Here is a 13,573-nt window from a genome sequence, read left to right as displayed (position 1 = left end):
CACATCTTTCCAGTCCCCTTTTCTCTGAGGACTCAATTTCTCCTTCAATTCCATTCCCATCTTTTTAAATCTCTGAGTAAACACAGGAACCACCGTCTGTTTTCCTTCTTGGTCTTTCTTTGTTTTTTCTTCAGAAGAATCCGAAGGGTCTTGGTTATGGTTATGGCAGCAGAGAAGGATGATCGGTCTCGGGCTGATGCTTCTGTTTCCGAACTGCATGGCGGGGAAGAAACGACGGTGGCCGGCGGAGAGGGCTGCCATGGAAATGGAAGAAATGGTGTTTGGAGATATTTTGTGGGGATGGAGATCTATTTAAGGATGGGAATTTGAATAAATTGGGGATGGAAGGGATAGATTTTGTTATATGGAGACAAAAATGAGATGGGAATTGGCTACTTTTGCAAGTAAGTCTTTTATGAGGACTTTTCAATGGCTTTTTGGATGCATTCAAATGAGGTTTGCAAGAATATCTAAACATGTTAATGCCCAGTGGTTTAGATTCCTAGTTCTGCAGATTAAGTGACGATCAAATACAATACTCCAAGAAGACGGATCTCCAAAGAAGATCAGTTTCTCCCCGGAAAGAAGAACTGTTTATACAATTATAGAGGTTTCGTCTTGAATCAATCTTCATCCAAGTCCGCTTCTTCATCGAAGTCGGAATCCTCATAAACTGGTTCGCTATCAGAATCACTAACCACATATCTGACCTGAGTTCTGTTTGTCCTCTGTGATCTTCCTCTCGCCAGTGGAACTCGGGCGACTTCTTCATCAGTAGTCTCAGAAGAAGCAGAACCCATCATCTTCCCTTCATTTCCAGCTTCTTCTACTTCCTCTTCCTCTTCCCCAATTTTTCTTCCCAACACAGAGCCACTTTTCTTGTTGAAAGGTGATTCTCTTATCTTCCTCACTTTCTTCTCCGGTGAGATGCCGGAGTTCTCAGTTGGCTCCAGCATCTGAGTTATCAGTTTCTGACCCAACCTCGCCACCGGCTCTTGCTTCTTGGTTGTTTTGGTTGTTTTGGCATTTGCAGCTGCCTTTCTTCCTCCTCCCTTCTTGGCTGCTGGAGGGGCTATCTCCTTTATTTCGAAGTCCCCGTCATCGCTGTCATCGGAAATCTGAGCAGACTTTGCTGTAGTTTTCTTCTTGGCAGCTGCTCTCTTGCTGGGTTCTTTCTTCTTGGCCGCCGCTTGTACTTTCGGCACTTCAGTTTCCATGGCTGAAACTGATAAGAGAAAAGGAAAAAGTTGTTTAATTTTTGTATGATATCAGAAACCAAGAGAATATACAACTTTGTAACTTTCAGGACTAGCAGTGATTTAACAGGATAAAGGACTCGTTCAAACTTGAATGTAAATTTGTGAGTTGTTTCAACAATGAATAAAAATTATTTTACCTTCTGATGGTTCAGGAGATGATTCAAGTTTGTAGGCAGCAAGACGATCTTTAAGCTCAAGGACTTCGTCGTCACCGTCGTCGTCAAGAACTGCAGCTTTACCCTGCTGTTTTCACAACAAAACAAAGTCATTATTTCCAAGCGATCATTTGATGGGGAGTTTCTAAAGGACTAAAATGAATTATCAAAACTGTTACCTTTTTAGCAGGAGCTTTTCTTGGAGCTGCTTTGCCTTTGGGCTTCACCACCGGGTTATTTGCTGTAAAAGGTGAAAATCATTGAGGTTAATAATAACGACAAAGAAAATAAAACCAAACAAACATAGAAGTTTCTGAAGAGGATGATAAAAAAAACTTACCAACTTCCGTTGTTGTAGAACTTGATGTTGCTATGTCCATACTTTCCGTGATGGTTTCTGAATTGCTGGTCTTCTTACTGTTGCGTGGGGCTTTTGGTGCATTTCTAGAGATTTTTGGCTTTATATCGTTATTTTTTATTCTCTGCTGTTTTCTTACCTCATCTGCCTGAGCATCATTTCTATCCATCTCCTGTATTACAATCAAGATCTTAAGCAAAATGTAGCTGACAATGAATATCATGAAATGTGAAAGGAGTTATTAGTTTCATCTTACATCAAGTTCCTTCTCGAGATAATCAAGATCTTTCAGCCACAAAGACTTCGGGGTTGCCTTCCTCAGCTCTTCCACTTCCCCTTTGAATTTGTCTCTCTCATTACATAGCTCCTGAACCTTCTCGATGGTCAAGGTTCCGATTGCCAGAGCGAGTAGATACTCGTAATCACTGACTCGTTCCCCTTTTACTACTTCCGGACTCTCCTCTGCCTCATCTGTTTCGTTTGATGCCCCAGCAACCTCCGGCTCAACGGATTTAGTCTTCTTAGGAAAGGGTGTAAAGCCTTTCTCTTGAAGCTCATGGAACAAATCTACTCTTCTTCTATTGCTTACTATTATCTCTCCATTCACAACAGCAAGGATAAACCTCACCTTGTTTTCCAGTTTGAGCAACTCCGTTTCAAGGTTTTCCAAAAGATTTCTCTGCATTTCAAAGTGAACAGTTTAGTCAACAGATCATTGTTTTCTCTACCATTCAGACAATTAGGAGAACAACACAAGGATGCGACGCTCACCTTTCTTTTCTCAAAGAATTCAAGTCTAAGGGGGAAGAATTCCTCAAGAACTGCAAAATAGTTATATTTTTGAGTCAGGTCAAGGAGATCCAACAGTAGTAATAAAAAGCCAGGAATTGTATGTAAATATCAAAACACAACATACTTTGTTCTGGGGTGTCATATTTCTTAATCACGCCATTTGCATCAAACAGATGCATGTTGCTAGTGCTAACAGTAGTAGTTAATTTGAATTTCTTCTTCAAACCTTCCTGCATGGCCAGTATCATGTTTTCCTCCGTCAAGTGAACATTAATGGAAACAGTTTTGTCATCGCTGTGGTGATCAGCTTGCTGCAATAGCACCAAGGAAAGTAGATTTTGTTAGTACACATTGAAAAAGAAGCTTTTGCGCAAGTGTCATCATTTCTCTACCTCAATAAAAGGATCCTTCGCTGCTTTTTCTTTATCTTTGTCATTCTTTGTTGAAACTCTTGTTACAGAGTCAAGAAAGTCCTTGTAATCATTAGTCCATCGGCGAACTGGCAACTCGGTTATTCTTAACGTCGTGTCGCTGACTTCCTCAATAATTCCACTAACAGTGTAACTAGTACCTCCTTCTTTAGTGGCAGTTTTCTCTATAGTTCCTGAAAAACCTCTATACCAGGGATCCATTGGCAACATGGCTTCACCATCCAACATGCGTCTTACATTTCTAATGATGTCTCTAGGATTATAATTTGGAATGTAAGAACTCCACCCAGTTCCTATTCCCTCACTTCCGTTGACAAGAACGGTTGGTATGATAGGCATATACCTAAAAAGCACAAAAGAAAAAGATGAACATGACAACGTTTCAAGCCTTGCGCAAACTTATTTTTCTTAAGTGGGAAGAAAAATGCACTAGTTGAGATTTACCAGGTTGGTTCAATCGACTGGCCGTCTTCATTTAAGTAGTTTAGAAGTTTGTCATCGTCTTTCGGGAAAAGGAATCGTGTAGCATTTGAAAGTTTAGTGTAAATGTACCTAGAACTTGCATGATCTTTGCCTCCCTGGAGAAAAAACGAAATAAATCAATGACTAGAATTTCATAAGACGAGTTCATGAGAGTTAAATGAGGGAATATCTACATGGTTTCGTGTGCCAAACTGTCCATTTGGTAGAAGAAGATTAATGTTGTTGCTGCCAACAAAGTCCTGTGCCATTCCAATGATGGTACTAGCAAGACTCTGCTCACCATGATGATAAGCAGAATGCTCAGATACATAACCGGAAAATTGAGAAACCTTTGCCTCTTTGATAAAGTTTCTCTTGAAAGAACAGAAAAGGATCTTCCTTTGGCCAGGTTTAAGGCCATCAACCATTGAGGGAATAGACCTTTGTAAATCAGCCATTGAAAATAATATAAGCTCCTTGTTGACGAAGTCGCTATATTTGATCAATTTTTCTGACTGATCTAGATGGGTACCAGCCTGCAAGCGTTATTGAAGACGATTAACTCCTTGCCTCAAGGCTAAAATACATGGGCTGCTGGTTGATCAAACGTCTTACCTCAAATTGACGGAGCCAATTCTTCCTCTCTTCAATCTTCTTCTTACTGAAAGCAAGCTCAATCGCCTCCCCATCATGTTCATCTTGCCAAATAAAATCTTTCTTGTGCTTTGCCAGCTGTTCGAAGTACTCTCTTCCTTCTTTCGATGTGCTTGTTCCCAACCCCTGCGCAATCAGTATAACAAATTTATAGACTGAAACACTTGTTGAGGATTGTTGGGAGGGAGTCCTACGTGACTAATTTAAGGAATAATCGTGGGTTTATAAGTAAGGAATACATCTCCATTGGTACGAGGTCTTTTGGGAAAGCCCAAAGCAAAGCTACAAGAGATTATGCTCCAAGTGAACAATATTATACCATTGTGGAGAGTGAGTTATTCCTAACAACAATAATACCTTTGAATAGAATTTGAAGATATACAACTTACACAATGAAGTTCCTATATTTAAGTCTTAAAAGACCGACCTTATAGTACTTGATTGACCAGCCACTTGCATTGCCCCTTAAGTTATCTTTCCAAGCCTCGTACTCGGGCATGGTATAGAATGATAAAACAGTTCCATTCCTATGAGTAGCCTGCGGACGTCAAAAGAATGTGTGAGAAGCCGTACCTTTTAGAAACCTTGCTAGTAAGGACTAATCAACGAAGCATAACCAACCTTGACAATAGGCGTTATGAATTCAACCAAAAACGACGGCACTCTTAAGAGGGAAGGCCAGAAAGAATGAATAAAGTTGATCAAGAGCCCTTTAATGTGCGAACCATCGTGATCCTGTGTAATGGCATTGACGTTAAGCCCTTGTTGCAGACAGAAGCAAATAAATGAAGATAAAATCGTAAGCCATCAGACCTGATCGGTCATAATCATCAAATGACCATATCTCAAAGCCTTAGCGTTGTTGTATTCCTTCCCTTGCTGAAGTCCAAGAATTTGCTTGATGTATTGAATTTCTTTATTCTCAGTGATCTGTTTACTGCTTGCTTCCCTCACATTGAGCAATTTACCTCTCAGTGGGAATACGCCATAAAAATCTCGACCTACTACACCGAGACCAGCCATCTATTGGAAGAACAACAACAAAGTTATAAATCATCTAGGGAAAGGGAGAGAAAAGCATCAATCTGCAAGTGTAAAAATTAAAAACTTACCGCAAGGGCCTTGGCTGAATCTCCTTCTGTCAAAATTAAGGTACATTTTTCCGAATTCTTCCCTCCAGCGCAATTGGCATCCTCCAACTTTTCTATACCACTAATCTTTTCTGTTTTTGCTCCATCCGTTTTCTTCAGGTCTTTGCTTTGCTTGAAATTAACCCACGAGAGAACACTATCCATAATGCCAGATTTCGTGGCCACTGAGTTGCAACATATACAGTAATCAGTATCTTACACTTAATAATAAACCAAGCATATAGATTATGTTGATGATTTATGCATGCATACCGTTCTTCAAGAAGTCTGGCGTAAGTTCGCATGCAGAGCCGAAGCTGCTTTGACGAATTGTCAAGGTTTCCTTGGTTTGGGAATCGAAGGCAGGATTATCAATGAGGGCGTTGATAAAAACCCACAAATAGCTCTTCACGTTGTGGGCCTTCACGTTAGCATTTTTGTTCTTCTTATTTACAACAGTCATAACATAATTTGCTATTTGATTAGTAATGTAATCAACATGAGTCCCACCCTTGATAGTTGCAATCCCGTTCACAAAGCTGACCTGTTCAACGAAACACCGATTAATAACACTAGAACTTACAATATACAGTGCTAGTTGCAGTGATCGCACTCATTCAAAAGATTACCTGCTGGAATTGGCCCTCACTTAAGGTCACCACGATTTCCCATCTCTCATTAGGCCGAATGTGATACCTGAAAGAATTCTTAACCCTTATACCAAATCCGTAGAATATAATATAAACTTCAAATTTTGCAAACAGAACTCTACCTTTTTGGAGGTTCTGTCTGGAATGCGGCTGCCGATTTGAGATAGAAATCTACATAATCTTGAAACGATTTAACAGGGACCCTTTGTCCATTTAGCTCAACTTTCACGGTTTTACCGAGGCATCCGGCCAAATCCAGCACTCTCTTTTTCATCAGTGCAACAACGTCATCTTCAAGATGAGTCATGTTGAACTTAGCCAAGTCTGGCTTAAAAGTCACCTTGGTCCAATTATCACCCTCCTTGCACTTTGTTATGATCGGCTCAGATTTTTTCCCCATGTTATCAGAGAATACCTTCCATGTCAAAATAAGCACATTGGTTAATTTCCAGCACTTGCTAAAAGAATCTCAGATGATTATACTACTGCAACGAAAGCTAACCTCAAAGAACAAAGAAAATCTTATATAAGTTACAGGAAGTTACATTCAAGGAGGGAAATGATATCCAAAGAGTACTTTTAAAAATGAGGCTCAGGGAAAGAGTATGAACCAAGATTTTAAGATGAATGCAAACATAATTTACAAAATAAAAATATATAGCATCTTATAGTTCTTGAAGCACAAATATGAAAGAACCTCGAAGCTAAAAGACATTGCAGAATTCCAGAAACGCACTAAGAGAATCAAAACCTATGAATGAAGCATCTGAGATCAATACCTAAACAGGATAACTGCAAACAAAATTGAAAACAAATAAAGACGTTTACGGCATCTTATAGTTCAGGGTGACATTGCAGAATTCCAGTGCACAAATAATAGAGCCCACACCGTCGGATCAAAGTCAAATCACCAAATCCGCAAAATTAAGTCAAAAAAGAAGAAAAAAACACGATTTATCCTTCACGAAGGATGCAGAAATCGTACCTGCTTATACTTCTTCAGACGTCTTCCATCTGCCGTCTCGATCACAAATTCAGTAGAAAAAATATTCGTAAGTTTTGCACCGTAGCCGTTGCGTCCACCAGTGGTTTTCTTCTCAGTATCATCATAGTTACTACTAGTCAACAGATGTCCGAAGATCAACTCAGGCACATAAACCTTCTCTTCCTGATGAACTTCAACCGGAACTCCATCTCCATTGTTGAACACACTGATACAATTCTGCTCGGCGTCAATCACAACCTTGAGCGAGTCCATCGAGGGGTCTCTCTGCTTATTATCTGCAGCATTGACCAAAATTTCATCAAAGATCTTGTAAAGACCAGGCACATAGGTGACGGATCGGTGGACCATCTTGTCGTTCTCGTAAATCCAGAGGTTCTGAGTGTGCTTTTCGATTGATCCGACATAGGTATCGGGTCTGAGGAGGATGTGCTCTAGCTGAGTCTTCTTCTGGTACATTTCTTCGATTGTTTTCTTTGGTCCCGCCGGATCGGAGTCGACATTGGCGGCGTTGCTGTTCTGCAATGGGCGCTTCTCCACGGCCATGGTGATCGAAAAACTCGTTCTTGAGAGAGAGAAAAGACACAGAGATGGTGTCTGAAAGATTCTAGGTGATGAAAGAGAAAGAAATTGGGGATTTATAGAAATTAGGGTTTGATTCAAGAATTTGAATTTGAATTTGAATTTGGGCGGCTTCTTTTACACAACAACGCCAACGGCTAGCTCTGCTGCGATCCGGGTTTGGGCCTGACTGGCTCGGGTTCCGATGAAACCGAGTCATCCTGGTTTAGTAAATTAATTAGTTTTGAAATTCTGGTGGTAATATTTAAAGACTATGTTGTACATTTTTTTATTAAAATTTAAATTTTTATCTTTGTTTTGGAAATATATTAATTTATTAAAAAAATTACCATTAGTAACTAAGGTTATAATAAAAATCCTTTTTTTAATCGAAAAAATAATTAAATAATTTGGTCCTCACACAAATAAATGAATAAGTTCACGATAATAGAGAATGAAATAGATGGCTAATATGTTTATCTACCATCTCTATCCTAAAAACTCCTTTGAAAGAATAAAAATTTATGTAATTCAAATTTAAGGTAAAACGACTATTTTTTAATTGAAGGGTCGAACAAGTCATTGGCACGTAAACATCGAAAAGTGAGTATTTTGTCTACTGATATCAATTTTAAGTTCAAAATGTCACTGACCACAAACAAGTTAATTTTCGATGGTCAATTTTGGAGTGACCGTCCTCGCTTCAAAAATAATTTGAATTCATGATTATATTTTTTTAAATAAAAAGTAAATATCTTTAAAATTAATTATTTTTTTTCATTTTTCTATGTTATTTGGTCCCAATCTACAATGGGTTAATTAAATAGATCTGTAATATTGTTTACAAAAAATGGTTTCTTGTTAATATCACGATGGATGAATCGTTCATTCTTTCTACACCAAAAGAATTCATCCAATCGACATGGCAAGTCTGCATCTCAAAGTTATTTTACGATGCTACATGTGAGAGCATCACTAGGGCAGTGTAATAGATGCTAATATTTAAACTTTTTTTTTATAGTACAGTTGTATCGTAAGTAGCGAAATCTATTTCATAGTTATGTTACACGAATTTAAAAATCAAAATTAAAATACTATAAAACTAAATATTAATTAAAGTGGTAATGTAAATCAAAATGTTAAATCTAAGAAAAATAATTAACAATTAAGGAGTCAAAATCAAGAAAATGTTAGAAAAGTGATTGAGGAGGTGGGCCTGAGTGCACATGGGAAATGGGCCCCCAATCAGCCCATTAGCATTAAATTAGTCTTTTTTATTAAACAAAATCTTTGTTGTCCTACCCACCACACGGCTCACTTTAATAATGCCACGTGCCAGTTTTAATTATTAATTTTAGGAAAATATTAATTTCTCATTAAAATAAATTTTCAATTCGTTAAATTATAGCCTTTCCTCACGACAAGTCGACAATGCGCATGTGGAATCTGAACCGGGTAAAGCGAAACTTTAGCTGGCGCATGTTAGTATCGATTATTTGATAACCTACGCATTCTTAAAACTTATTATTATTATTATTATTATTATTATTATTATATTGTATTTTTATTTTCAAATTTAATAATTACATTTAAAAAAAATGGGGAATAAAATCCCAATTTTACCCTCCTGTATTCATTCTTTCCCAATCAAATTAGTGTTCTATTTATGTTTTTTTTATTTTTTTTTATTTTAAATAAGATGGTTTGTAACCAATTAATTACGCACAAAAAAAATTAAAACATAAAAAATAATATTTTTTTTTTAAACCGCGTGGGGTATGCTGGGAATAAGATGGAATTGCCTTTTTTTTTTTTTTTTTCTCACATTTCTTTACACTTTTATTTTTAAAATGATTAATTATGTTTTTTTTAATTATTAATAAGTCGATTGATATTTGAGATGTAACCGAAAAAAATACAAATCATTTTTGGTAGGACGATATTGACATTATCTCAAGTATCCCTTAAACAATACCTCTTCTCTCGACCATTTCTCTTGGCATTATGGTCACAGGAGACAAATACCTATGCTCGCTCACAATATCTCCAATTGAGTTTGGTAATGATTGATAAAAATCATATTATTGGTCCGACAGGTCATGAATTCCACTGTGTCGATAAAACTTACAGAAACCGCTATCTTCAATTATTTTAGATTGAAAACAACTTCTCAAATGGAAGCACCAATTTAACAACTAAGTAAAACTAATAGTAGATGAAATTCATCAACGAATAAATCGGTTTAGCCTATTGATTATTCGGTATACATTAACCAAATGCAAATTTGGTTTCACGCGATGACATGATCGAGTTTCGAACTATCAATATCATATCAATAGGCTATAAAGTGCACTCGTAGCAATATATTCGTTAATTTAAAATATTTAAATAGTATATAAATATTAATTTATGCAAATTATGCCAAAAAAAAAAAAAAAACAATAATTTTCCTGCCTTTAATAAGTTGATGAAGTGGGCAGGAAATTTCGTTGTATTTATAGATAATGTGATTTTTTATTTCTCATAAATTAAATTAAATTGCATTGAGAGACAGCATCTGACATATATTCAAATTATTATTTATTTATTTAATTAATTAAATTCATCAGATCGAAGAAAGATTAATTAATTCCAGCCACTTCTATTTCTTGTTTCCTCAACCGAAACCATTAATTACAAATAAATTTAAAACGTCAAATAAAATAAATAAAAATAAAAAACTCCCAATTATTTGAATTTTTTAATTTCATCAAATATTTGAAGCAAAGCGTTCAATTTTAAAATAATAAGATGTAAAAATAACAACATATTTAACACAAAACATTTAAAATTGAATTTCGAATTCATAAATCAATTTAATCGGTAAAATTTTATTTAAATAAGTTCATAATTGAACTCGAGCTCCTACCATTTATTGTTCAATGACTATTTACTAAATTATCGATATCCTCGATTATACACTATCTTTAAAGTAAAAAAAAAAAAATTAACAAAAAAACAAAAATGATTTTTGAGAAGAAAGTGAAATGACAAGTTTGCCACCTTGAAGACCACGAATCATGGAGAAAAAATCGGTCCTAAATGGAAACAAGCAGACAGATACACAAACAATGTTTCAGATTACACCTCACTTAAACGCGGATTTCTCTACTAATCTCCTTCTCTTTCCTCGCGTCTTCGTGCTTTAATCATTTTTCCCTCACTATAAATACAATCTCATAATCCCACTTCCTTTCCCATCCATTCATACCCTTTTCCCCTTCTCAAACGCCCAAAAATGGCTTCTCTTTCGTGTTCATCACTGCCATTGCTAGCATTCTTCTTGCTATTGGCTTCTTCAGCCTTCGCAGGGTCGATTTTGGAAGGTATAATGCTTATTTTCAAAACCCCTTTTGCTTAGTTTTGTAATTTGGCTATCTTTTTTGTGGGTTTGTTGTTTAGCTGCAAGATGAACTGATGTTTGTTTGTGGGCTTCTCTCTTTTGTTGTTGGTACTGTTTTGGATCTTGTTCGTTGGATTTATTGTAGTAATGTGTAGTTTTAGCTTTCTGGTTTGCTATAATGAATGTTTTGTACTGGTTTTAGTGATGAAATCCTGCTGTTTTTTTGTTCTGCAACTTACATTTTTTGAGTTCCTACCTTTTACTGTTGAAATCCATTTAGATCTGCCCCTTATAGAGTTTGTTTTACTCTCCAAACCAGTTTGAGGCTTTGTATTTGGTGTTAGGGATGCTAAGAATGTCTACATTTGCTAGAAAAGAAGAAGATTTGTAAATACAATGTAATAGCCTAAGCTCACCGCTAGTAAATATTATCCTCTTTGAGCTTTTACTTCTTGGATTGGGTTGTTACAAATGGTATTAAAGCGGTGTGCCAGTGGGGATGTTGGGCCCCCAATGGGGTACATTAGTCGGTGGATTGTGAGATCTCACATTGATTGGAGAGGGGAACGAAGTATTTCTTATAAAGGTGTGAAGCCTCTCTCCCTAGCAAATGTGTTTTAAAACTGTGAGGTTGACAGTGATATGTAACGGGCCAAATATCTGCTAGCGCTGGGCTTGGACGGTTACAAATGGTATCTGAACTAGACATTGGTCAGTGTAAGGGTGGAGTCTGAAAGGGAAACCTTTCCCTAGCAGACGTGTTTTCAAACCGTGAGGATGACGGTGATATGTAATTGGCCAAAACGGACAATATCTACTAGCGGTGGGCTTGAGCTGTTACAAATGGTATCAGAGCTAGACATCGGGCGGTGTATCAGCGAGGACGCTGGCTCCCAAAGGGGTGTATTGTGAGATCCAGAGAGAAACGAGCATTCTTTAGAGAAGGGTGTGGAAATCTCTATTTAGTGAGCGTGTTTTAAAACCTTGAAGAAGACAATATCTTCTAGCAGTGTGCTTGGCCTGTTATATGTCAATCGATAGTTGTATTGTATCATTGGGAGTTGGATCTTTAACTTTCTGCCTCCCTCTTAGAGCATTTCTTGATATTGAACGTTGCTTCTTTGCTCACACAGGACTTCTAGCAAATGGGAACTTCGAGGAACCACCATTAAAAACTAACTTAAAGAAAACAGTAATAGTAGGCAAAGACTCTCTGCCAAGCTGGGAGATCAATGGCTTTGTTGAGTACATCTCAGGTGGCCCTCAACCCGGCGGAATGTTCTTCCCCGTTGCTCACGGCGTCCATGCCGTAAGGCTCGGCAACGAAGCGTCGATCTCTCAGATCATAAAAGTGAAAAAAGGGTCTCTTTATGCTCTAACTTTTGGAGCTTCAAGAACATGTGCACAAGATGAAGTCTTGTCTGTGTTGGTACCTCCCCAGAATGGAAGTTTGCCTCTGCAGACTCTTTACAGCAGTGATGGAGGCGATGTTTACGCCTTCGGATTTGTAGCTTCGTCGGATTCTGTTAAGGTGACGTTCCACAATCCCGGAGTTCAGGAAGATCCCGCTTGTGGACCTCTGTTGGACGCCGTTGCCATCAAAGAGCTTATTCGTCCAGTCCCAACAAGAGGTAAAAACATCGCCCGTATCCCAACACACTTGTCTGCCTTTTCGAGATCTAAAAACTCTGGTCATTTGATAACGATCTTGTGAATTTGGTTCGCTGCTTAATCTCGATGTTTGTTAATGGTAATCTTGCAGATAACTTGGTTAGGAACCCAAGCTTCGAGGTTGGTCCTCATCGGTTAGTAAACTCGACCAACGGAGTTCTTCTTCCTCCAAGACAAGAAGACCTTACATCTCCACTCCCAGGCTGGATCATAGAGTCACTCAAGGCTGTAAAGTTCATTGATTCAAAGCATTTCAACGTTCCCGTTGGACTTGCAGCGGTCGAGCTCGTTGCAGGGAGAGAAAGCGCGGTGGCTCAAATCATCAGAACCATCCCTAACAAGCTATACTCGCTAACGTTCAAGGTCGGTGACGCCAAGAACGGATGCCATGGATCAATGATGGTGGAAGCATTTGCTGCTAAAGATACTGTCAAAGTTCCCTTCCAATCTCAAGGAAAAGGGCTTTACAAAACTGCCATTCTAAAGTTCAAAGCAATCTCGCCTAGAACCAGAATCACATTCTTCAGTTCATACTACCACACCAGAACAGACGACTTCGGATCCCTTTGTGGCCCCGTGCTCGATGATGTTCGTGTTGTTCCTACGTATTAGAGATATTGTTTCCATGGCTGCTGCTACCACGCCCCGGGTTTGGTATCGAAATACTCGTAGACGTTGCAACGGCTGCTTAATGTAATTAAAAACCTTTGATGAGGCTAGATGTGTTCCATGAACCATTTGCAATTATGGATTATTTCATTGTATCCATGATCTTAGTTTGAATGTTGGTCATAAATATTTATAAGCTTGTATATTTCTCTCTAATAATGTAGAGGGAATAGTAAGATTTCAGCTTTAGAGATCATTCTCCATCCCTTTCGTACCACGTGTAATACACATCGAAAATTCATATATGTTTGATTCGTTTTTCACACCTATAAAATCAATTCTTGTATGTAAATTGAAGAGGTGTATGTTAGGATCGCATAACAACGTGCACACTCGATCTAAAGAGAATATGTAATGAAAAAAATACATATTTATTAAATAAATAATTTATTATAT

The 13,573-nt window shown here is 37.6% G+C and overlaps 2 protein-coding genes across 3 annotated transcripts; one reads left to right on the top strand and one right to left on the bottom strand.

Moving 5' to 3' along the window:
- Positions 1–623: 623 nt before the first annotated feature.
- Positions 624–7,440, bottom strand: LOC111481402 (DNA topoisomerase 2). 2 transcript variants are annotated; one of them, XM_023126794.1, is made up of 19 exons: positions 6,877–7,440; positions 6,014–6,306; positions 5,871–5,937; positions 5,515–5,785; positions 5,224–5,426; positions 4,925–5,134; positions 4,733–4,846; positions 4,539–4,649; positions 4,073–4,237; positions 3,652–3,993; positions 3,440–3,573; positions 2,957–3,338; positions 2,689–2,875; positions 2,544–2,593; positions 2,029–2,451; positions 1,755–1,944; positions 1,594–1,655; positions 1,397–1,502; positions 624–1,225 (listed from the first exon to the last, which is right to left on the bottom strand). In XM_023126794.1, exons 1-19 carry the CDS (start codon positions 7,438–7,440, stop codon positions 624–626), a joined length of 4,476 nt encoding a protein of 1,491 aa, XP_022982562.1. The 2 variants fall into 2 exon arrangements, with proteins under 2 accessions (XP_022982562.1, XP_022982563.1); XM_023126795.1 differs by having other exon boundaries at positions 1,397–1,499.
- Positions 7,441–10,646: 3,206 nt separating this feature from the next.
- On the top strand, positions 10,647–13,394 carry LOC111481406. Its single transcript, XM_023126798.1, has 3 exons — positions 10,647–10,820; positions 11,971–12,468; positions 12,600–13,394. Exons 1-3 carry the CDS (start codon positions 10,733–10,735, stop codon positions 13,118–13,120), a joined length of 1,107 nt encoding a protein of 368 aa, XP_022982566.1. The 5' UTR covers positions 10,647–10,732; the 3' UTR covers positions 13,121–13,394.
- The last annotated feature ends 179 nt before the right edge of the window (positions 13,395–13,573 follow it).

Source organism: Cucurbita maxima, unplaced genomic scaffold (genome assembly GCF_002738345.1).
Source record: "Cucurbita maxima cultivar Rimu unplaced genomic scaffold, Cmax_1.0 Cma_Scf00007, whole genome shotgun sequence".
Classification (NCBI taxonomy): Eukaryota; Viridiplantae; Streptophyta; class Magnoliopsida; order Cucurbitales; family Cucurbitaceae; genus Cucurbita; species Cucurbita maxima.
The sequence above is the reverse complement of the archived record's forward strand: the minus strand, read 5'-3'. Positions and strand labels throughout refer to the sequence as shown.

Bases quoted from the DNA above. Each gene is read 5' to 3' on its own strand.
- LOC111481402 (XM_023126794.1), bottom strand. From the start codon at position 7,440: ATGGCCGTGGAGAAGCGCCCATTGCAGAACAGCAACGCCGCCAATGTC. The intron at 5,427-5,514 runs GTATGCATGCAT...GTTGCAACTCAG, and splicing joins GCCAGACTTCTTGAAGAACG to TGGCCACGAAATCTGGCATT. The intron at 4,650-4,732 runs GTTGGTTATGCT...TGACGTCCGCAG, and splicing joins TCATAACGCCTATTGTCAAG to GCTACTCATAGGAATGGAAC.
- LOC111481406 (XM_023126798.1), top strand. From the start codon at position 10,733: ATGGCTTCTCTTTCGTGTTCATCACTGCCATTGCTAGCATTCTTCTTG. The intron at 10,821-11,970 runs GTATAATGCTTA...TTGCTCACACAG, and splicing joins CGCAGGGTCGATTTTGGAAG to GACTTCTAGCAAATGGGAAC. The intron at 12,469-12,599 runs GTAAAAACATCG...GTAATCTTGCAG, and splicing joins TCGTCCAGTCCCAACAAGAG to ATAACTTGGTTAGGAACCCA.